This window comes from Triplophysa rosa, linkage group LG5 (genome assembly GCF_024868665.1).
Source record: "Triplophysa rosa linkage group LG5, Trosa_1v2, whole genome shotgun sequence".
In the NCBI taxonomy this organism is placed as follows: Eukaryota; Metazoa; Chordata; class Actinopteri; order Cypriniformes; family Nemacheilidae; genus Triplophysa; species Triplophysa rosa.
Window position 1 is genome coordinate 18853370 of NC_079894.1, and position 25415 is coordinate 18878784.

At 39.7% G+C, this 25415-nt stretch overlaps 1 protein-coding gene across 2 annotated transcripts in view; it reads right to left on the reverse strand.

The window, feature by feature from the left end:
- The window catches only part of spsb4a (splA/ryanodine receptor domain and SOCS box containing 4a), a 41497-nt gene that overhangs the window by 8270 nt on the left and 7812 nt on the right, over nt 1–25415 (reverse strand). Inside the window, exons 2-3 of one of the 2 annotated variants that reach the window (XM_057335193.1) lie at nt 21301–21331; nt 19828–20697 (exon numbers count right to left, since the gene is read on the reverse strand). In XM_057335193.1, the coding sequence (XP_057191176.1) occupies nt 19828–20533 (706 nt within the window). In that variant the 5' untranslated portion in view covers nt 20534–20697; nt 21301–21331. The remainder of the gene's footprint in view (nt 1–19827; nt 20698–21300; nt 21332–25415) is intronic. The other variant, XM_057335192.1, reaches the window with a different exon arrangement.

Sequence of the window (25415 nt, forward strand, 5' to 3'; positions counted from 1 at the left end):
GGGCTGGACCTGCGCTCCGATGAGCCTCTTCCTGGGTCCCCTGTTTGATAACCAGACACGTAATGGAGGCACACTCAGAAAACAGGCTATTTTTAGCAATCGACCGCTTATAGATATGTTTAAAATGAGGTGTAAAGCACTGTATACTAATGCAGGGCCTCATGCACTTCATATTCGCAACTTTAATCAAAGACATACATACACATTACAAAGCAACCGAGGTACACACAAACTGAAACACCCCCACAAACACACATGCAGCCTGAAACACACCATCGCCCACAAATTCCCAACAGCACTTAGACAGAGTTGGAGGCTCAAGCATATATTTCCCAGTAGCCTCTGAATAGCAAGGAAACAGATTTAAAGACACAGACGTCAAACACATCCCGCGACTAACGCACAAGGTGCGTTATTATGCAAATAATGGCAGTGAGACATATAAGGGCCATTTGGAGGTAATTTGGGTGATCTGTTAAGCTTTGATCCTAGCGTAACTTCTGAAAAGTCCATTAATAAAAGAGTAAAATGAAGTGTACTGGATCAAGCAGAAGTAGATCACAGCACCTGAAGTCCTCGGGCTAATCTGGGACCAATTAGCATGAAGGCTCGCGACAGCCATAATTCACAACATCAAATGTTCGGAAATAGCGAAGCGTTAATATGGCCCACCAGGTGAATTGACTTTTAGACATTCGGATAATGGTCAATTTGAGACATTAATGAGTCACTACATGCTAATGTCTGCCACGGGTGATGAATCACAGGGTCGCAGCGGGAATTGCAGGCGGGTTCTTTATGGATGCTGTGGGCTACGAACAAACAGAACCAACAGCAAAATCCCACACTTATTATTCTATCTAACTCAGGAGATGATGAATGATTCAGATATTAATGCAGCTCCTAACTCATCAACATTTACAATTATATTTCATTCTTGCAGAGGCGGGCGGGCTAACTTAAAATAGCATGCCTCTAGACTCCAAACAACAAGGTGAGCGTGGGACACCGCTGTGTGCGAGCTCAGATGGAGTGCAGATGGATTTGTGTTTGTTTGATTTTGGCTGAGTATACGGATCAGACAGTGGGTCACCTTCGGCAGATTAAGAGTGTGCCTCATCTGTCAGTTTCACTGCGGGAATAATATGTCTGAGGAATTTAGGACGCATGGCATCTACTACCAGCGTTCAACATTTCTCAACGTCTTCCATCAACAGCCCTGCAATACCCAAATCCCTGTAGGAATTTATGGGAGTCAACCATCTGTCTTGCAAACGTTTATAACAGTACGGGGCTCGACAGTAAGGATTTTTCTGCTGGCCCAGTCCATTAGATTCTGTTCAAATTATATTTATTTGTATAGCACTTTTCACAATTTTGCACTGCTTACAGTAAATATCAACCCGATCTTATTTTACGTGTTGGCTAATCGGTATGAATTTGTACGTTGTGAATCGTGCAAAAACGAATGAAAAAGAATATAAGAAATACTGAAGCTTCGCCCCTAACCCCGCCCCTAAACCTAACATCACCGGCGTGAAAGCAAATCTTACAAAAATGTATGAATGAGATCGTACGAATTCATACAAATTAGCCAAAATTAGCAAACTCTACAAAAAAATGTACAAATAAGATTATACAAATTCATACAAATTAGCCAAATCGTAAAATAGTTACGTTTTTGCCGTGAGATAGTGTTGGTAAATACATATTAATAAAATAATTATGTGTTCGTTTGTTAGACCATATTAATCAAGTATGTGTATCAGTATTTTTTTTAAAGATGTATATTAGCGATATAAACAAGAAAAGTAAACTAATCTGTGAAATTATAATCGGTTTCAAAACAGAAAGATGACTCAAGTGATGACAACCACATCAAATTTAACCATTTCAAGAAATGGGCATAGATATTGATGATCTATTATTATATATCTATCTATTATTAACATTTTACAACACTTGTTTACAACTTGTGTTTTTGGTGCAATACAATGTGTTTATACGTTTTAAGGAGGAAAAAACTCCTTATTTTTCACCTACACTCTGTAAAATAGGTGCTTCAAAAAGTTATTCAATGCCATAGAAGAACCTTTTGGTTCCATAAAGAACCTTTAACATCTGAAGTTATAAAAACTGTAAGAAAGAGATGGTTCTTCAAAGAACCTTTGGCTGAATGATTCTTTGTGGAAACAAAATGGCATCGCTGTGAAGAACCTTTTAAGCACCTATATTTTTAAGAGTGTACTGCACATTATTGTAGCTCCTCTATGCCCCGCCTCTCTAACGTGTCAATTTTTATAAAACTCATCGCTCTGGAAACCACAGTGTGCTCTGATTGGCCAGTTGAGCAGTGCGTTGTGATTGGCTTAATAACTCAAGCGTGTGGCGGAAATGTTACTCCCCTTACCATAACCACAAACTTCCAAGACGAAGCCGATTGTCAGTTCATCTCTCACTCGGAGACGTTTCGCGTCATAACAGCAGTGTCAGTTTAAATAATGAAACGATCGTCAGTTCGCCACTCAATCGGGAGTGGATTCACGTCAGATCAGTTATAAGAAATAGCATAAATACAAGTACATAAGAGCATAAAGAGTAAAACCAGCATCTGTTTTGCCTTATAACCTAGTTAGGAGAATGAAACCAACGGATCGACCAGAAGGACACTTTACGCTGTGACATGGTGCCTGCAGCACCATGGCTGTGATTACTGAAGCTATGCCTTCTTCTTTGCGTGTAAATTTGGGCAGCGTCATGCAAACATTACCACTAACTGACGTCGAAATGTGGGGGCGTGATAGATCGAGGCGATCTAGGCAGGTCTGGATCAGACTTCTCTTTTAGTTAGAGTAAATCATTTTGTGCAAAACTTTGAGTTTTGTGACTTTGGACGTCTTATACAGTACATGCACACTAAATCAAAAGCAACACATGAAATCGCGTTTAATCACCCCTTTAAAATATGATTATTTAAACTGTGTTTCTCCACTAGACTCAGGCCATCCTTGAGCCCTGAACAGTCATTGATATGAATAACTGCCTGCTAGGGACAATTTGTTTCCTGTTGTATTTTGCTGCATTTGTGTTTTTTCTGCACGATTAACTTCTGTAAACAACGTACGTCTAGAGAGAAAATCCTTAAGGCATTAAATGAGAATCAATACTGAAATAACCAAGGTTCTGCACGGATTCGTCCACTCAGAATGCTTCATTTCCTCGCTTCCCTAAACACCGCAAGCAACACAGCACAATGGCAGTGACTGTAGATCATGTGTAAGAAAATGTCCAGCGTTTCAAGGAAGCATTCATTATGCAGCACTAATGCATGTTTTATGTGCCCTTGTGAGATGGACGTGAGATGGTCATCCAACCCCCATAGAATTCATGCACTGATCTTGAATTAGACTCCGCGTTGCAGTAATAGCAATCAACATTATGAGACTGGTCACGGGACACAACAATGCACGTGATCTTAGTGTACAAGTATGCAAAATAAAAACGATGAGTGTTTGATAAGTGAAGCTAATGACGCATCTCGAGCAGGTGTGCATGCTGTACCGAAGATGGTGTCTGGTGCGTACAGTACTCAGCAGATGCATTAGACCAAATAATGGGCCAATCAGCGAAGCCCGCTGGCACATACAAGTCCGAGAAATATTAGACATAATAAATGAGGCAGCAAAATCTACAAAAGCCAGACAAGCTGTCAAACTCTTACTACCTTGACAATTAGAGGCACTCATCGTGACAAATGGCCTATCTCAAATCTTTAGGACAGCAGTGGCTTTAAGAACTCTGAGACCTGTGCTCTATGATGTACCCGGTCTGGAGATTTGGGTGTGGAAGAATGAATGTTATTTACTAAAAAAAAACACTTTGGCTTTCAAACCTCATTCACAACTTTGCATAGTCTGGCATGCTGTAAAAACATTCTTCAAAATCGTTTGTGTTCCAAGGAAGAAGGAAATTAAAATGTGCTTGGAGTGAATGAGGGAAAGCAATACATTTGGGTGAAGTATTTCTTTATAAGCAACAGAGTCTAGGCATTTACCCAGGAAACAGCAGCAGAAACAGACAGATGAGACGAAACAGGACAGTGTGCGAGCGTTATACGTGTGTGTGTGTGTATGTCTTCACGTGTGTGTGTGTGTGTGTGGGGGGGGGGGGGGGGGGGAGGCGAGGAACACAAGGAGCATGTGACCATGGGACCCATTGCTGTTTAGAAGAGGATAATATGCTTCTTAAAGTTTGGCCCCCCTGCAGGAACAACAAAACAACATTAGACTCGAGACAGTCTCCCCAAAAACAAAATAAATCTGCTAAAACTAAAACTGTGCCGACATTATGACAGATACAAACTGCGTTTACACTCAGAATAGTGACATAGAAAAACATTTAAATGCATCTACAATGAAACCAAGTAACTGCGGTACACATCATCACAAGACAAGTGATCATAAACAGGGAAGTTAGCTGAGGGAACTAAACACCACTAAAAACCAAAAAAATAGCCATGTGCCCTTACAACTGGACATGATGACTATTAGACAAACATTTACCAGAAATACAAGTGAGAAGAGTCTGTCAAAGAGCGCAAGTGTGCACTAAACTGATCTTAACTTCACTATAAAATAACAATTACTGCTGTCAAGCATGCGTTTGAAAAGCCCAAGTTTAGTTTTTTAGCACCATCATCAAGCCCTCATAACAGTAAATTATAATTACCTCAGCATTTTTATATTTCTTGTTAAATTATTAATCATATTTTATTAACCGAGGATAACATGGAATATCTTCACTTTAAAAATTCATTTGTCATGCCGCAGGAGTAATGAAATGACATTCAAGATGATGATTAAACATTATAAAAACAAAAAAATATATTTGTGAAAGGAAAAAAATTAGTATTTACAGTCCTTCGTGTATTACAGTATAATTAATTTGTAACGTCATGTTTTTTACATGCCCTAATGACGAATAATCTCAACAAACATTTTAAACCACAACATTTTTATAGCAGAGTATTAAATCTTCCAAGTTATGTAATTTTAATGTCAAGGCTACTTAATAATTAATGTTAAAAAGTAAATGAAGCACAGAGGAACTGGTTCTGTAGACCAATTATCATTAAACAACAATTTAGTTTGCAATAGGGCGAACCACAACGCTTGTGCCAACGTTTTGCCACCTCTTTAAAAACAAAGTTTCTTCAATACTTTTGTAGTGTACAGAAACTTTTTTTAGTGAATAAAGCTTTTGAGGTGGCTATGTGGTTCTCTTGATATTAGAAAATGACATGTATTTGTTTTTTTTATCGCTCACGTTTTTGGCACATACTCCGACATGTTACTCATGACATTCATTCCACTCTTCTGACTTTATAACCAAAACAACCACCTCACTTCCAGTCACGTCGACGGAGCACAACATATGATTGTAAAAAACAGAACTTTGTTTTGGACGGTTTTTATGATACCATAATCCCAATTCTCAGTGCTAAAAATATGCAATTTACTTTTCTAACTATGGCTATTCAATAAAAACACATTTCAATATATACATATTTGACAGTACAAGCAATAAACCCCACTGGAAATGACAACACCAAGAATTTTGACTGTGACAGACTTGGCAGGAGTTTCTGGTCACGACCCTACCTGGTAAATAGGATGATCTGTGTTCCACCTGCACGTACACCAGCCTTGTCACATGGCCTCGGCCTACATTACAAGTGAATAAAATATGGCCAAATTGTATGGAGACAGAAATACGTACGTAAGACAACTGTAATATGTAAACTTGTCTATAAGCTACAATATTTATAAACAGATACACAGATGCTACTATATGTATATTTAAACTACAGTGAAATATTTTATGGATGGAAGACTACGACATACAAAGCAAAAGGCATTGTTCGCCTTAATGCTTATGAAAGCAAGTAAACCTACTAACTTTATTGTAGAAGCGGTCAACATTTGTAAACATAAACTTACAAGACAAATCTAAAATAAACTGTAACTGTGGGTTGCCAGATGTTAACTTCTTGTTTATGGAACGGCAATTGCTGACGAATCCCAGATGTGCTGATATTCAACAAAACTCTCTTGCTCGTGTGAGACTGCTTAATGCACACACAGAATGAAAATTGTCTATATTTTCTCCCACACCTCATTTCAAACAGGTCCTAACGGTGTCATTATGAGGTTGTTAACTGTAGGAGAGAAGCAAACAAAAATGTGTTTGATACGTGGCGTGGAGCAGACAGCACCGTGGCACACGGACAATCCGAGGGCAGAGAGCTGATGGTCGCCGATGCATCAAGACAAATGAGAACACGGCCCCTAAACAGGAAAAAGTGGCACTACATAAAGCCCTGTCTCTGTGCGAGCCGGGACCCCAAGTTATTCATTTGGTCATTCCCATACTGCAATTTAGTGGCTCGGCGAGAGCGGCACTGCAGAAACGCATGGAGCTCCTTACAGGAGGAGTGTGGAGGCATACCATGACTGTGTTCACGCTTGGGGATCGACTGCAGCATACAGGACCACATCCAAGAGTCTGGGGAAGATCTGCGTTGGCTTTTGGAAAAGTGCAGGTATAGGTATGGGGTGCTCAACAACAAGACTCCCCAGGACCGACAGCAGGTCTCTGATCTACTGAATCGAGCGGAGGACATTCTGATGGAGAATGGCACTTCTCTCTGCACATGTACTGCAGGCTGGAGGAAGAGTGGAGTCGAAGAGAGAGGGAGATGAGGGAGAACATGAATCGAGGACTAGCTGTGGTTCCTCATAAGAGCCGACAAAGTGTTCTGCATGTGAACAATACGCTGGTGAAATTAGTTTACCATGGCTAACATTCAACAAGCTGAGTTATGGTATTGGTATTGTTTTGGCATGGAATAGAAAGAGTATTGCATTAGCATTGCAAAGATTGTATACCTTCAATATAGCAAGTTGTATAAATTGAAGTCGTTTTGGATAAAGCATCTGCCAAACGCAATAAATGTAAACGAAATCATTCTATGTTGTAAATATATATGTACAAACCAAAATTTTGGGTTAACTATCCCTTTAATATGGGTCTGTAATTTATATGCCAACTTGAAAAAAATACTGTATAAAAGTATCGTTTAAAGCACTGTAATATACTTTTGGTAAAAAAATATGTAATTATTGATGTTTTATGTTCTACGAGATACATTCTAAAATTCAGAGGACAGGGCGAAATCAATAAAAGGATTACTATATAACATCTTACATAATATAATGGCTTATGAACCAGAGCTGTGATGTGCAATAATACAGCAAAACATACAGTCTCTTATGTAAAACTCCCTCCAATCACTTTTATCACAGTCAAAAATAAATGACATCACAGACAAGACATCATCAGAGTTGTGCACTACTGTTTATTGATATCATTCTGCCACACACTGCTGATTTACCTCATCTCTGTTACATATAGAGTTTATCTTTCACCTTTGCCCTGTTTACTTAATATCATCCATCCAGCCTCCCCATCCACACCCCTCTCGCATTAAAGTGCTTTAAAGTGAGTGATGGCCATATCATCACAGCGCCGAGCCCCGAGCAGTCACTTTAATTGATATGCAATTTGCAAGTCATCTTAATCTGAGGAGGTGAGTTTCTTTAACGTGCTACTCGGATGAGGCCGACTTCATTTAACAGATCAAAGCCAGAGAGAGAGAGAGAGATAGAGAGACCCATTCTGCTTTCAAAGTGAAATTCCTTCTCCTCATCACAGGGTGTCAAACATCATCTTGTTACGGTCGGGCAAACATGCCTGAGTGCAATGATGAGAGAGACATCGAAACAGCATCAGGCTAAAGATCCTTCTTGTCTCACAGTCCTCAAAGACAGACACAAACAACCCGGAGCCACAGATTCAGACACTTACCCGAGTTTGCATGCCAAAGTAAAGCCATGCTGTTCATATACTGTATATACAGCCGTGGAAAAAATTAAGAGACCATTTCAAAATTATTTTCAGGTTTTTTTTATTTACTATTTATGGGTATGTGTTTAGGTTAAATTATAATTGTTGTTTCATTCTGTGAACTGCTAACAATATTTCTCCCAAATTTCAACTAAAAATATTGTTTCTATTTGCATTTATTTGCAGAAAATGAAAACTGAAGAAACCGGGCAGAATAACAGAAAAGATGCTCTGTATTTTTTCAGACCTCAAATACTGCAAAAACAAGTTCATATTCACTTTTAAGCAATACAACAGTTATATTTGCACATGTATTTTTTAAGTCGATTTTTTATGTCGTCTTGTAATGCTGTCAGTCTTGATGTCACTACTGAGGTTTGATTTTGTTGAAATTCAACAGACACTGGACTGGACTCGCCACAATACATTTATACATTTACATTTAGACATCATCAGTGTTGTGCACTAGAAAAGCTGATTAAACGAAAATTGGGAATAGTCTCTTAATTTTTACCGTGGTTGTATATTGTTTTTTGCATTGGCTGACTGATGTTACTGTAAGCTGTCAAATCCTTCCAGTTTAGCGTTCACGCTACAAATGCGTTAAGGTGCATTCAAACATCTAATACCGGGTATAAACAGGGTCTACAACTCGGGGATCAGGACAGCAGATATGAGAGCACGGCTTGACTGGTCCAGAAACATGTACTATAAGTGAAAAGTCAATTTAGAGGAGATGTCTTTATTTCAGGGGTCTGTTACAGACACTGTGCCCATTAAACCAGGTGATCTACTGACCCCCTTTCCACCCACACGCCACTGATCCTGAACAACAGAACTGCCAGACCCAGTTAGCAAATGTACCAGAGCCAGACTGACATGCAGGGACATACTGTCACACACACACAAAGCTCATTGATGGCATGCTGGATGTTGAAATGGAGCAACTGTAACGTTTATGACCTAAAAGCACCTTACAGATAAAGCCAAATAAGAAAGTCACTTATAATATGAGACTTATAATAAGACTGGAAACCCAAACGTACATCGATTTCCTCTGGCTCATCGCATTTCTCAGTAGCATTCAAGCTCTTCATTGCAATTTAATTGACGAGACAGGTAAAAAAAAGCATGGCCAATGCAAATGAGACTAAATAAGGCCTTCAATAGCCTTCGAACCTTTCTCATACCACAGCACTAGCTCTGCTCAAAAGCACTTTCAAGTTGGCAGAATTAACATCACAACAGCCTCGTCAACCAATACAGTCTAATTAGAGAAGACTGTGAAGTTGTCTGTGCCCTGGCTTACACCATACAGTGACTATGCAAAGCAATCAGAAAATGCTAAAAGTATGACAGCTGAAAGGAGAAGCTCCCATGGATTTTAGATCATGCAGTGCAGGAGGAATTCGGACGAAAAATAATCGATAGATCAGTATGGTGAGATACAAGAGAGGAAGATTGAGAGAGAAAGTAAGACTGGCGCCCACTGGTAAAGTGACCCGGTGGAATAATATCTGTGCACTTTAAAGCACTCCAATAGTTAGAGTTAGAGCGCCTACACAACAGAGTTCATGCTATGTCAGAGAATGTTAAGAATCTATTGATTTCAATGAGGATGCATCGTAAGAATTTAGTTGAAAAAAGGGAAGGGACTGTGAAAGCAATGCCGTCACGGGACCAAAAGTTGACAAACTGGCCTAGTTTGTCACCCCCAAACCTATGTATGTTTTTCTTTTAAAAAAATTGTCAGAGATTTCTCTATTTAACTTTGGTTGATCCAAACTCTTATGACTTTCTTTGTTCTATTGAAGACATAAGGATATGTTAGGCAGAATGTAATAGGAACTGAAAGAGTTCATTTAAAAACACCTCGCAGCTAGTACTCTAGAACTGGACTCTAGTACTAGGGTCTCTAGTACTGCTGTTTTGGTCTTAATCTAATGTTTGTACTGTTTATGGGACAGCAACCTGAGGCAGGTACTTGCTGATTTTGACCACTGAACTGCATATAATAAATCCTGTGATGATGTTCTCGGTCTCATTTTATTCTTTATGTCTGTCTGGTTTGGTCCTGCATTATACTGATAAAATAAACTAACGTTACAGTAAAGGCAGCGCGTTGTGCTGGGAAGACATGACCCATACCTCCCGTCAGACTCGCATTACACTTTCTGTTTCAGAAAATTACAAAAAAATGTGTTCTTGTTGTCCGTTCTCGCTAGTGCTTCTGACATTATCAAAAATATTTTAGTAAAATAAAATATTTAATATCAGACGTTTTCCTCGTGGGTGCATTGGATCATTGCCACGCCTTATGGATCCGTGTTTTATTATGTCTGCTCTGTGTTACTGTGATAGGGGAGTGAATAACTGTTTATGTATACAGTATATTAAAATAAATGGAAGACCATGATTATTCAGGAACATTAGAATCTTATGTGCAGTATTGAGAGCGACCTATTAAAAGATTGGACAATACAGCTGTTTATGGTAAGCATTTTATAATAAGGTCTAATTTATTAATATTAGTTACAGCGCAATGTAATACTTTGCACAGATATACATTTTTATGTTTAATATATATTAAAGTCGCAAAAAAAGACATACACGTAAGTATTCTGCGTGTCTGACTGAATGAGGTGCACAGTTTAACATACTACACGAGTGATGGTCGAGGATTTGTCTGCATCTGCACTGTATGAGGTTATACACATGAACTTCATCTCCAGAGTTGCTCTGAGGTTGTATTTTATGAGCATTTTTCTGTTTGAGTGAAGCTATCGTCAAGCACACACTAAAGATATTTTGAAGAAAGTTGGTAACGGCGAACAACGGCGGTACCCATTCACTTGCATTGGTTTTATGTACACCAGAAGTGACTGGGTACCGCATGATGCTTGTTGCATGCTTCATCTGTCAATTCCCACATTTGTTCACAAGCAGATCTTGACCTTTCCAATATGGTAGACATACTGATGTATTGCGGCGATTAGCGGAATCCAGGTATTTCATATCTATGCATCTCATTACCAGGTCAGAGGAAGATGGTAAAACATTTTTAAAGGTTGCTACCCACACACACAGAAACGCACAGTGCAATGCAAGGGCAAGCCTGTAATCTTAAGATTGAGAATAATAACGCTTAACATAATCCAAACGTCTACATGTGTGCGGTCACCCAATTCTCTCATTTGTGTGGTCAGGCTTACTGCTGGATGAGGTTGTGGAACAGAGCAGAAGCAGTGGGAAGGCTTATTAACAGAGCCCATTCTGCTTCCACAGCTCAATCACTTAACATACTCTCGCTCACTCTCGCTTCTCTTTTCGCTCTGTCTCTGTCAGTGACTCAATGATGTCTGTTTCCACGGAAACTCCTTTAGGCAATTAGGTGTGCAAATATTGCAGAGTGGTTTGGAAAGGACAGAACGTGCCGAAAGATTGGGGTGGGGAGAGAACAAAAGGAACCAAAGAGTAGATCTATGAATGGATGGCTTGGGTACACCGGGTACTTTGGGGTTAACCATCATGCTAAATCTAATGCCAAAACTCAGTTTGTGTGGCGAAAACAGGACGGAAACCAAATTACAGCAACTAATGACAACTATCTAAACAGAGTGTAATTTTAGAGATTATCGTGAACCGTTTATTCATGTAAAAAATCCCCTGTCCTGTGTTTGAGGTGTGGACAAAACACGCATAAAGCCTGACGTGTTGCGACACGTCATTGGGTTTGGTATAAAAAGTGCCAACAATACCCAGAACAAACAGCTTCTGTCTGCGCTTTGTTTTTCCACAAAAATAAGCCTTCGGGGAGATTACCCAAGATGCTTAGTAAGCCAACGCCGCTTTGTGAAGTTTTTGTGGAGCGCGCTCGGGAGGGAAAGTCACACAACACAAATGTACGCACACAGAGAAACGCAATGTCAGCTTTTTTTATTGGCAAGCCTCATTTCAACATATTACGAGTTTAAGGGTTTGAAGCGACCTCGGGTGCCCTATCACGCAGGGATGGTGGAGTAATGATATGCTTTAATAACACTCTTGACATCTGTCATTTCAGGGTAGAGAAACACATCTAGGCACCAAAAACGGCAAGACCGGTCAGCGTGCCAACATCGTCAGCGAAAAACAACATTCAACAGTTCTTACTTATTGCATTACGGAGGCATTCTGCCGATGTGCTTAACCTTCACTTGATTTCACAGCGTGTGTGCGATTGTTGTACTTTAAAGGTGAATGTAACAGCTGTGGATGAGGCATCAGCCGTACGGTGTTATCTGAAACTTGATCTGGTAAACTAATCCTCTAATGACCAGCTCCCAATTAACACAAAGCAAATCGTTTGTCCTGAAAGGAGGACTTCTTTTTTTCACGTTGTCTTTAAATATATATATCCATCTGTTTACGCCCATTTTATGCCAGGTGCTTTCCCTCCACTCCCAGTATCAAATGGAATTGTGGATCGACTTTCACAGGCGAAAAACAGAGGTGCATACGATATCTGGGTTCGTATGTGACACAGCAGGTGTCTCTGCCCGCTCACTGACTGACAGATGCTGATGGGCCAATTAAAACGCATGTAAGGATGGCACTAACTCCCTTACCCAAATGCTAATTTCCCACAAGCCTCTGGATTAACACACAAAATCTGAGCCATTTGCTGTCATCTACCGATTAGAGACAGACAAGAAGAATAAACACACATACTAACAAAACACACAAACACAAAGGGCATTTGGCAAAGGATGTGATGACACCAGGGCTGTGTCCAAATTTCCATATTACTCATTACAAAAAATAGTAGATTAATGCGGCCCATAGTATATTAAAAATAGTATGCTAAAGGCCTAAAATCTTTTAAATCTATGGACAATAAAACTGCATAAAAACTGCATAAAAAAAGGCCTTTTGGTATAAAAATGTATATACTATCACAAATGAAGTACATACTTTTTAACACATAGGATAAGTATGTAAATTGGGACGTGGCCCAAAGAGCAGTGAAATGGACTATTATCAGCTAATTGGAAATCTTAAAGGGACAAGTCACCCCCCAAAAAATAAATTTATACTTACCCTCGAGTTGGTCCAAATCTGTATAAATGTCTTTGTTCTAATGAGTACAGAGGAAGGTATTTAGAAGAATGCTTGTAACCAAACAGTTCTTAGCCACCATTGACTACCATAGTAGGAAAAGTTACAATGGTAGTCAAAAGTGCCCCAGAACTGTTTGCTTTCCTACATTTTTAAAAAATATCTTCTTTTGTGTTCAATAGAACAAAAAATGTACAAAGCAATTTTTTCTTCTATGATAGTCAATGGCTTCCTAGAACTGTTTGATTACAAGGATTCTTCCAAATATCTTTCTCTGTGTTCATCAGAACAAATAAACGTATGCAGATTTGGAACAACTTGAGGGTGAGTAAATGATGACAGAATTCTAATTTTTAGGTGAACTGTTCCTTTAATAGGTTAAGTAAAAATGAAGTAAACAACCCTGCTGTATTCTACCCAGCAGGTCAACTAGCTTGATCAAAAAAAGCGATGGTGGCTGCCCAACCTTACCTGGTTCACCAGCACAAAACCAACATAAAGAATGCATGCCAGTCTGGCCTGTTCAGCAGCCTCCCTCTTCAGAAACATTTCGTGTAGGTGTCTTAAGAGATTCACTAACATCAAAGTAAAGAATAAAGCACAGCTTAGCACACATAGCATAGGTCTTAAAGAACAGATGTGGTCCAAATGGCACTGATGCGTCACACTTTTCTCCCACACACATACACAATCCTCAAGAGAGCCTGACGACCATAATCTTCAATAAGATGCAGACAATTTATCAGCCTATCATCTAAGCTGCATCATGTTGTGCTAACCTACTGACCCAAATAGTGGCCATTTTAAACAGACAGCGAAACATCACTCTACAGGCACATCTGAAATTAAGAGTGTATTAAAAAATATCAAATACACACGTAAACTTAACTGTGCGTTCACACCGCCAGCGACTCTGTCGCTAGGTGTCGCTAGTCTCTTGCTACGAGGTCAGTAGAAGGCGTTCCTAGCTTTGGTCGCTTTAGTAACATTTATAAACAAACCCTGTAGTAACTGACGAGAGACGGATAAGGTGCTCCCACTGCTTTACTCCTATTGGTAGTCGCTTCCGAAAGTCGCTCATCATTTGCATAAAGTTGAGCAATTCTCAACTTTGTTGCGTCTCTAGACACGTCCACTTCCTGTCGCCAACGGTCACTGTCGCTCGTGTTGCTGGAAGTCATTGAAATGAATGGAATCATGTCCCTTTGTCGCTGGCGGTCTGAACGGTGTGTGTTATGGTCTTCAGCTATCTCCGAAAATTTAACTGAACTAGTGCAAAAGTCAATGTCAATAGATAACAGCAAATATTAAAAAATATTATACAAATGCAATTGCAAATCTCACACATTCATACAAGGTCAGGCAGATATACAAGGACGCGTACTACACTGGCATTGTGCAAGTCGGCCTTTGATTCTTTCCCGTCTATCTCCATCACGGCAGATGTTAATCATCTACTGTATGTAGCGCTTGACATTCTCTGTATATTTGCCCTCATCTCGTCCTCTCTGGTTGCTGAAGATGACAGTAAGACAACGCGCTGGCGGAGCGGGAATACGGACGCTATTGTGCGATGAATCATAGCTAGAGCTAATTGGCGTTTTAATCGCTCACAGTACAGAGAATAGTGACAGACGCCTTCTGCCAGTCAGAGAGAAAGAGAGCAGATAGATGGAGCCATCTCTGTGTTACAGTCACAATGGGGCGGCACATGTCAATTTCAGGCTTGCTTCTTTGTTGATTGGAAATTAGTGTCTGTATACACACAGTCGACCGTTCTCCGGTCATCTTTCGCATTATTGATGGCATACTGTATGCAGACAGAACGGCTGTCGGCTTTGGGGTTGTAAACATAGCATGGAATGATAAAGCACATAATAATTCAAACAGCAGCATGGACCGTTTATACCGGCTGGCTCTGCCTTCTCCATCTGAACTGCACGACCATTTCAGGCCATAACTGGAGTATCCCTTGTGCCATCCCCATGTCACTGCGGTGAGGGCGTTCGTAAGTTCTTTCACTGTCTGCCTGGTGATTTTCATTTATGATGCTATGAATCAAACAGGCAGCGAGAAACACTCTACTCTACTGTGCAGATAACTTCTCAGCTTTCTGACACTCACACACAGGCGGAAAGCAACAAAACAGACAGACGTGAGCTACGCCGTGGCAGCATTCACACAAAAACGTGCATGCGGCTGTTTGCATTTCTAGTACACTCACATAAACGCTTTCTTATCTAAATATTCCTATAGTGTCGTATTATACAGTAGGCTGTGTCTCAAAAACATAGTTAGCTAGACAGCATATCTACAGAATGAATGATGCCAAAAAAAACCTGTTTTAGTTGGCAGCTTAGCAGGCATTGAGAAACCTGTCCAGGTTAGCAGCTGACTAGATTTGGAGACATTGCATCTATACGGCCCAAAAATACCGTTCAAGTGGGCAGCTCACTAGGTGGAGAAACAACAAATCTCTCTCTTTTTTGCACACATTGTCTCACTGGCATCTTTCACAATCTTCCACACTGGAAACATTCAACTCAGATGTAGCTATTCTAAGAGCTATTTACAACAGCGGCTGCCTCATTCAGACAGATCCGAGCGTGTTAATGAAACCAGTTCGCTCGTGTCCTCGGAGATGTGCAAGAAGTCAGAGCAGGGAGCATGCTTGCATATATATTAAAATTAAGCATGGGATTTAGATTGCTCTGCACATATCTAAAAATGTCACAGCTTACATTTGGCTGACCTCTTATTCCTTATTGCATTCATCATTACCCATGATTCTCTCCGCAACCATTAGTCTCAGCACTTTCGGACAGAATGCACAAAATACACTGACATGCATGAAAAGTTTTACCACAAAATTAAACGCACACCAGAAAACTCAAACTTTAACCAGCGCTGAAAACTGCTCTTCTTATTGGAGAAATGCAAGGACTGCTGTGACAGCACCATGTGTCTACCTGCTACAACAATTATATTTACCACAATATTATGTTTGATCTTTTTAATAGTTTCATTTTCATTATCACTGTACATCGTGTCTTTACATATACTTGTATAATGTTTTGCACTATTTTTGTTGTGCACTGTTCTGTCTGCATGCAGCTGCAAACGTTTGTCATGCCAAAAAAAAATATGGAAACCCTTGCACACGAACGAAACATTATTAACAGCCTTTTGCACATGTCTCAAACCATTCTAAAAGCCTTAAACTCACATATAAACACACACTGATGGCAATCTTAACACTACTTTGGACAGAGCTGCTCTTGGAAGCTGTCGCTTTCCGAAGATGGCTTTGCCAAACACTTCCTAACATTCACTCTCTCTCTCTTTACATGGCACTTCCCTCATTTCTATGGAAGGTAAATCCTGCCAAATTTAAATAAATAAATTAAATGAGGAAAATGAAAAAGACAACCAGATTAGCAATTTCATTATACATAACTGCGCGCACAATATGTGCCAAAATTAAAAATAAAATGAAATGATTTCATTTTCATTTTAACACTGACAATACGTTGTCCCTATCAAATTGGAAAAGAAATCGGTGATTTGCAATTGGTGATTTGACATTTCATTTTCACTAAAATATCGAGGCAAGACTGCCAATGTGAAAATGAAAATGCATATGTGAAAAAGAAATGGCAAAAACTGTTTTACAAAGGTTGTTATTTTAATGCTCACACAATAATACTGACACAATTCAAATTAAAATGTAAAGTTTGATTTTCATTTTATTTTCTCTTATTTCGTTTTCATTTTCAAAGTCATGCAAATGACATGTTATTCAGTGGGTGTGGATGAGCGTCTGCACTACAGGGAACACATCTTTTTTCTATATCACTCCATCTTCGCCCTTCTATTTATGCGTACTATATTTAATTTATTGTAACGTAAAGAATGGCTGCGTGCTGTCCAGTGTCTCGCGCAGCTTTCCCATGCAGATTAAACCTTGGACCCAGCTAGAAAGATGCAAACTGCATTAATATTTGTGACATAAATATTTATATGAAATGCGTTAGTTGTTTAATGAGAGAATCGAAACGTACTTTAAAATCCGTACGGTAATGCTAGCGACTATTATTCTGTTCATTTACTGAATCAAGAGGGACAACCGAAGACATCACGTGGTGGAAGGGGGCATACATACCACCCACATGTGGAAAACAAGTATTCAAGCTGTTTATTCGTTTTTTACCCATGAAGTTAAAAATGAAAAATCAAGACGAATTCAAGTTTTTCCGTTTTTTTTAATGATCGAAAAAACGAAAATGGCACCATTTTCTCACTCCCGTTCGTTCAATTTCACACTGAAAAACAATCACCAGAAGGTACACGGACCATAATGAAATTGTTAATCTGGTTTTCATTGTCATTTTCCTCATTTAATTTATTTATTTAAATTCGGTAGGATTTACCTTCCATACATTTCATGCAATTTTCCAGCAAATAAAGACATCTTTACTAGGAGCTTTGAAAAGGTTTCAAACAGACTTAGGGCCACTTACTGAGTTCCTCTATTACAATTCCTTTGCCTGAACTATTTCTATCTGAAAAGAAAAGAGAGGCTCTTTCAACTTCAGATGAGGGGGCTTTGAGTGTGTCCCACTCTGCTCTCAGTTCCCTGATACCAAGATACGCCGGGGAGCCAAGGCCAATGCGGCCTAATCCAAATAAACCAGGGCTGAAATGACACTGATAGGATTCTGGTTATGAGCTTACTACCGCTTATTGAAATGAATGCTTTGAAGTCACATACAATGATGAATTTTATAAAAGGATATCATGCCCCCCCACATACTTCGAAACTCACTGAAATTTCTGTAGACCATTTGTTTAAAGATGTCATTTATTTTTTCAAAAATGTCATGAAGAATACTGTAGTTCCAGCTACAATCTCTGATAGGATATACATGTAATACAGTAATACAGACACCTGTGACCATAAATCAATTGAATTGTACTCAATATATTTAAGACCCATTCACACCCAGAATGATAACTATATTAGCGCCCGCACCAACGGACAATAACATTGTTTATTCTAAGCTTGCCTTGTACGCTGCTGTTATAAAAGCACAAACCCTTAAAATTCAAATGGATTTTGATAGGCTGTCAATGTTTTATTGTTCATCTGGAAAAAAGTTATCCCAATAATATTGTTACAGTTTTGGTGATATTCTCTTAAATTTAGAATAATTTGTAAAACGTCATAGTTGTTGTTATTAATGTGTCGTATGGTGTGACAGCAAAATAAAATAAAATAAATAAATAAACAACGAAGATAAATCTGTCGATGTCTTTCCAAAACATAGGATGGCGAAATTCGCTGTTTGTCAGGAAATGGAAAAAACACCGTTCTTTTTAAATGATTAAATACCGTGTTGTAAAAGTTGACAAACACTTTTTAATACATTTTATTGGTTAGATATCTGCAAATATGGAGATGCGATGTTTCAGAAGGACAGCAGCATTATGCATAATTATATTTTTATATTATGAATACAAAATATGTATCATATATAACATTCATAAATATAAATAATAAAAAATAATATACAGTATTATTAAGAGTTTTATTTTCTACATTTTTGCTGTCACACTATAGGACACATGTACAGTATATTTGTCAACTAGTCCTTATTTAAAAAACATTAGTGATTTTACCTATAAAAGTGTAATGTGCAGCCTTTGTCATATTCATACACAGGTTTGGACATGTAAAATTGAGTCTTTAATGGAACAGGGCAAAATCCATTAGATCTGTGAGTTTCTGAGTCGCTTGGTTTTCTGTCAGATGTCTGAAGAAAAACACTTTCAGCTTATGCTATCAAATGCAGCTCAGAGCGTTACAAAAACATGCCCCTGGCTTTTAAATGCTGTCTCACAGAAACTCTCTCTTTCATAAACACACGGTGTCTGCCTGGCAGCAGCGGATCAGGAAAAGTATTTCCAAAACACATGCTGATGATGGGTGAAGGAGAGTTGTAAGCCTCTACAAACACAGAAGCGCAGTGTTTAGCCTTAGAAAGAATAGAAGAGCGCGACAGCTCCAAGTGCTCAAACTAATACATAATCACTTGCACAAACATGCGAGCGCAGAGCGTGCCCCTACGTACGCACGGGGCAACGTCACCTGCCCATAAGTATCTCATTTCGAGTCTCCTGTGAATATCAAAATGCATTAAGAGAAGCTCTCTGCATTAGCCTTAATGATTTGCCAGGTCTAGGTAGTCGAAGCCAATTCTCCATTCAGCGATGTTTGGAAACTTCCTGACTCCGTTGACAATGCATTACATTGTTCCTTGCATTAATAATGAATGTGTCCCGGCAGCAATGCCCAAGTTCCCTGAGGGTAACAAGCGTGAGAGAAGAACCAAACATCTATTTCGCAGAGTGGTCTTGAACAAACAGGGCACAAAACATCACAGGTTACACCCTATCCAATACTTGGGTGACTCCATCCCTATGCTAACAATTATCTTATTATTAATTCACCCTTGTGTCACTTAACACTTGTATGTGACTTTTTTCTGTTGAAAACAAAAGAACATATTTTGAGAAACGTATTACTGGTTTTGTGTCCCTAGAATGGAAGTCAATGGGGGGCAATGTTGTTTGGTAACCAACGTTCTTTAAAATATCTTCTCTTGTGCTCCGCAGAAAACAGCAAGTCATACAAGTTTGGAATGACATGAGGGTGTGGAAGTGATGACAACAGCTGTGGAGAAAATGTAATCTTTTTTTACTTACGATCTAGGCCATTGATGTAGCGCATAGTGATCTCACAGTGACCCCACACCGCACTGACGATGGGGTAAAGCTTTTTGCCCTTAAGGCCTCTGAAGGCCACTCCAAGGTACTGTCCATCCACCATGAAGCTTAAGGTGCCCTCATCCATATCCAGCACCACCATCAGGGCATCTGGCAGCACAAAGGCCTCCTCTGGCTCCAGGAAGCTCGGGTAGGTGGGGGACGAAGATGCCGGTCGGTTCTTACTGTTGTGGTAGAGCTTGTTACGTCCAAGGTCCCAGCCCCAGGACTCAGCATCACTGCCAACTAACGACGTATAGCCAACCGAGTGCAGCGGAGCATCTGCCGTGGCCAAGCCCACCACCGCGTGTGTGCCCCGCTGCCTGGCGGGCCAATGGATCCTCCAAACGTGAAGTCCTCGCGTGAAACCCACCCGACCCCGTATACCGTCTGTGCTTTGAGCAACCGGGTGGCGATGGAAGGTAAGTTTGTCATCATCCTTGATGAAGATGTTCAGGGAACGGTCATCCGGATTCCATGCGTGTCTAAGCTGCTGCTCGTGTGGAGCGGTGGGCATGTCCAGCAGTAAGTCCAACCTGGCGGGCTTGAAGAAGTCCGGCCCTCTCAGCTCTCTCCTCAGAGGTCTAAAGGACGGTTCCCCACGTGCGTCCACGGACTTTATGCCCCCCGAGATCTTTTGCCCCATGGCTTGGTTGTGTGGCGAGGGGGAGGGAGGAGGGGAAAGGGAGGGGGTAGTGCGACGCAGGGGCTGGGTTTCCGGGCTCCGCCGTTACCTCATCAAAGCACCAAGACGTCGGCCTGAGGCCCCGAATGCACGTCAATGGCGAGTGGGCCAGCCTTACAGAAACCCTACGAGACAAAAACACACATCCGCCATGTCATTAAACAAAAATAACAGAGACCAATGGGTTGATGTACTGGTCATATGAGTGGGTGTGGAAAAACTAACGTGAAAAGGTGTTTGAGAAGAGAAATAAAAAAATATATATAAGCAAGATACTAGAAGATGAGCCGAAGGACAGAAATTGAGCTCGACTGCTGACAGCATGTGCAAGAGCACCATGGGGAAGAATGCAATGGGCAGCGGGTGAGAACGTTCTGTATGACACACACACATGCAATTATAATCACATGTTCACATGACAAGACACATCACCTACATCTTTACACACAAGGAATACAAACGTACACATTTTATTTTAAAATATTATAGATGGTAGTTATTTCAAATAAGACACTTATTAAAGCATGCAATAAATAAATAAACAGAAGAAAATGAGAGTGCTGCTTGCCCGAGGGGATAAACATCACAGTTATAGAATATGTTTGAGTGACAGGGAGTTGCTGAGGTATGCCGAGTGGTTTTAATGTGCTCACGAGGTCATATACTCGCAGTTAGAGATTTAAAGGGACAGTTTACACAAAATAAAAATTGTGTCATCATTTATTTACCTTCATGTTACTCAAAAGCTTGTATATGACTCTGTTGAACACACAAGAAAATATTTTGAGAACATTTTCAGTGGTTTTGTGTCCATACAATAAAAGTGAACATGGTTACCAACATTCTTCAAAAAACGTTTTTTTGTTCTGCAGAGGGAAAAAAGTCTCTGAAATGACGTGAAGGTGAGTAAATGAAAGTATTTTAATTTTGGGGTATTTAGTATTTCCAGGATTTTCACTAAGTATGAGCAAAAGTACAGCAGGTTCACTACTGTAGGCCTACTATTAGCATGCAACACTAACTCAAAATTAAAAAAAGAATGGAAACAAATATATTTATCATTTAGTTCCAAGCACTGAGAGTAGAAAAATAACAAAGGAAAAAGAGAAAGAGAGGGAAAGGTTTAGTCACAGAAAAACCTACACATTAAAGGGGGAATAGGCCTAAATGCGTTTACGCTAGCAGTCACGTCTTACTACAGTAAGTGACGCATATAGTTTTTCCAGGAATAAGAAGGATCTCATCCTGGGAAGATGCCCAAAAAGACCCTCACAGATACACGCACAGCGGTCATGTGGAGAGAAATGGTTCCAGAAAATATAAACATACTCAGTCAGACAAACAGTCATCAGAGAAGCCAACCATTCAGGTCTCAACGGAACAGGAAGTCTGACACACACACAAACATACACACGCTGTGCACCCTCTGACACACAACACATTAAGGTCACACACATTAGAGAGAGCAAGAGGCAGAAAAGCACACAGCCAAATTCAGACGACAGGAAAGAGGGTGGCCAGACAGTCAGAGCCTAGAATCCTGAGTAAGTGTTACAGATAGCAAAGGGAAAATAAACGAGGTCAAGAAAAGAAGAGGAATACAAAGTGTGCATGTGTCTGCACGGGAGACGAATGAATGAAATATGAAAGAGAGAGCCTGCTGCCCTAACGTGCCACTCACGACTATCATAACATGTCTAGGTGTGAGTTTTGCCGTATCTAATTTCAGGCCCAAGCTAACACAGACAGGGGTTCACAGTCATTCAGCGTGCTGAGCCACAGAATTGTTTCACTGAGGCCGTGTTTGCTTCAGAAACGCGTGTCAGTTCAGCTTACGTTCCTTCACTCAAACCGCTGTAGTCACTAATAACTGTAATAAACACGGACACAAACATAATTACGCTGTTAGTCTGGGAGTCGTAGACAGATTTTTAAATACTGTTCTCACGTAAGGTAATTGCATAAAGGCTTGTAAAACAAAGCCTGAGTGTGGATTAAAAAAAGAAACGGCTAAAAAAAAACTGATGACAAAAGCCTTTTGCTGATCAATCGTTTCCATTAAGAGCCAGACGTAAAGTGCGGGAGTGGATCAGGAAATGCATAAAACTGAATGTATAGCGTTACGACGCTTCTAAAAATCCAATGGATGCCCTCCGTTTAAAAAGATTCCTATATTTATTTTTACATAAAGCAGAATACTTAACCTCTGATATTGATTATTACACAAAATAGCAGGATTTTCATAGCAGTTTACTGGAAATGTTTAGGAAACATTATATTGGAAAAATACCATATTGTTTAACCTTCGTAGACAGACACTGAATAGACCTTTTCGGATGACGTTAACAGCGTTAGTTCGATGCTGGTCCAGAAGAACTTCCTGTTTCAGTTTTTTAACACTACACAAAGGTTTGGACAAACTACAACCAACAGAATATTTATAACCGATTAAAAATGTTAAACAAATATATTTAAGATTTAATTACAAGATTGAAAAAAATACTATTAATAAATAAATTAAAATGGAAACGGAAATGGAAGTGCTTCTGGAACAGTGTTTACATCTTGCAAAGTGGTCTATATGGAATCTCAAATGGAGCCGAAAACGGTTCTGTAGTGTATACACACCAGATTTATTATAATTTTGATTTCAGTTTTATTTAGTTTTATTAATATTTTAAATTAGCTTTAATTTTCAGATTTTTAGTTTTGGTATATGCTTTTATCATTTTATCACTAATTGGTTTATTTTTAACGTTGCTATATAAGATTAATTATTTTTTTATTTTAAAAGTTTATTTTTGAGGCAACATTTAAAATTTTCCGCGAGTTATGTTTTTCCAATCATTTTTAGAACAGTAAACTAAAATAACCTTGATACAATCACATACAAGCGCAAAGTCACAAACATCACCCTACACAGACAGCATGAAAGGACAGTAGCCGGTCTGTTTCAATGTGTCAGTGACTGAGTCACGCTGTGAGCGAGGGTGACCACATGGCATGACTGTACCGTGCCTTCGGGGACCACGCTGCAGATAAAACGCAGACGTCAAACAGAGAGATGAAAAAACCCGTGTAGTACATCAATTACACTAGCTCTTCTCATGGGTAATGATCCCCAACCATATGAGACACAACTAATGCAACTATAACAACCTCATTCTAATGGAGCTCTTATGCGCTGTCTCCATCTGCTAAGCCAAGCGAGACGAGGCCACATATAAAAGCGGTCTGTTCGGCATGGGAAAACAGCCATTTGTGCCGACTTATCTGTTAGAAACACAAAAGCACTCCATCGGCGTGCGTGTCATTGGGATGCGGATGCTATGGCTATAAGTCAAAGCAAGTCAAAACAAGTGTAATTGTGCTTCCCTGTGCTTTCCTGCAGTGCATAGCGCTGAATCAAAACAAATGTGTCTTTTGATTTTAGTGACTGTTTTGTACTATTAAAATGCAGATGATTAAGCGTAAAGGAGAAAACGTGCAGGTTCTTGACAGGGTCTTCAATCTGCAGCGTTTTTAGGTTATTAACATTTTCCTCAGTTTAGCTATTCCATGCTCGGGGCATTAGTTTGTTTTGCTTGCTCCATTATAAAGACTTTTCTGACGCTGTGATGCTTGTTTGGCGAACGCTCCAGCATTCAAGAGCTTAAAACTGTTCTGAATGACTAGAGGAATGATAATATCTCAGACCTTAGTACAAGACCACACAGTCCACTTAAAGGCTTGATCTGTTTCATAGTTAAGTCAGGACATGCAATCTGATTGGCTAAAAGGCATTTGAACTAACTTCATGTTTTTTATTTATTTACCTGTGACTGTACGGTAGGCAAGTAACTGTCATGGACTGAAGCTTTGAACCTTTAAAATCACATTTCAGATTTACATACAGACTGATGTGCAGCATCGGTGATGTAGTTTGCAATAACCCTTTTGTGCTTTTTCTGTTTCAATAACACACGCTATGTGCCCTTTACCGTGTACATCCTCATATGAATTTGTTTATGTTTCAGCACTCATCACTCCTCAGCAGGGCTTCAATCTCACATGCTCTGTGGCACACGGGTGCCTGCGTTTTCCTTCAGGAGGGTGGGAGGTCTGTGATAGAGAGAGCGCCCGCTGCCTGGCCTCTTGCCTGCGTTACCACGGTCACCAGAGACGTGATGGACATAAACCTCTAGCCACCAGTGGCTTTGATGAGGAGCAGCACACATTCGCCATCTGTTGTTTACCTTTGCATCATCCCTCCTTTCGTTTAAAACATATCACTTCTCTTCAAGTAGTGTCGTTCACTTGCCCACCCGACTCACACTTTTTGTTTCCCTTTTGAAAACTCTGTTTCCAGGGACTCAATGAAAATTAAAGTTTTGTGCTTTTTTGACAATTTGTGTTAGCTTTGATTGTCCAAAAGTTTTGTTCCATTTTTTTAGAGGATAAAGACTGTCAACATTTTTGATGACTCATCCTGCACTACATAGATTTCTGTCCAATCAAATGCAACCTCCAAACAGCTAAATAATAGGTTAATAATATAAAGCCTACTGAATTTAGTTTCTAGCTCATTTTTCAAATAAATCAACACAACAAAGAGTGACCGTCATGTGAATTCACAAATTCACTGAATTGTCTGGCTTTGAATTACGTTTGCAACAGTTTCACATTCAACACAAACAACACAACTTTCCTGCTTGTTGCTGGAAAGTTGACACACCACGCTGTGTTAAGACATGATGTTAACCTCTCCATCTCTCTGTCATTCAACCATTGTTATGTTAGGTTTCTCTTTCCCTGCATCAATCTCTGCCTCCTCATCACTTAAACAGCGTCTAATGTCAGATGA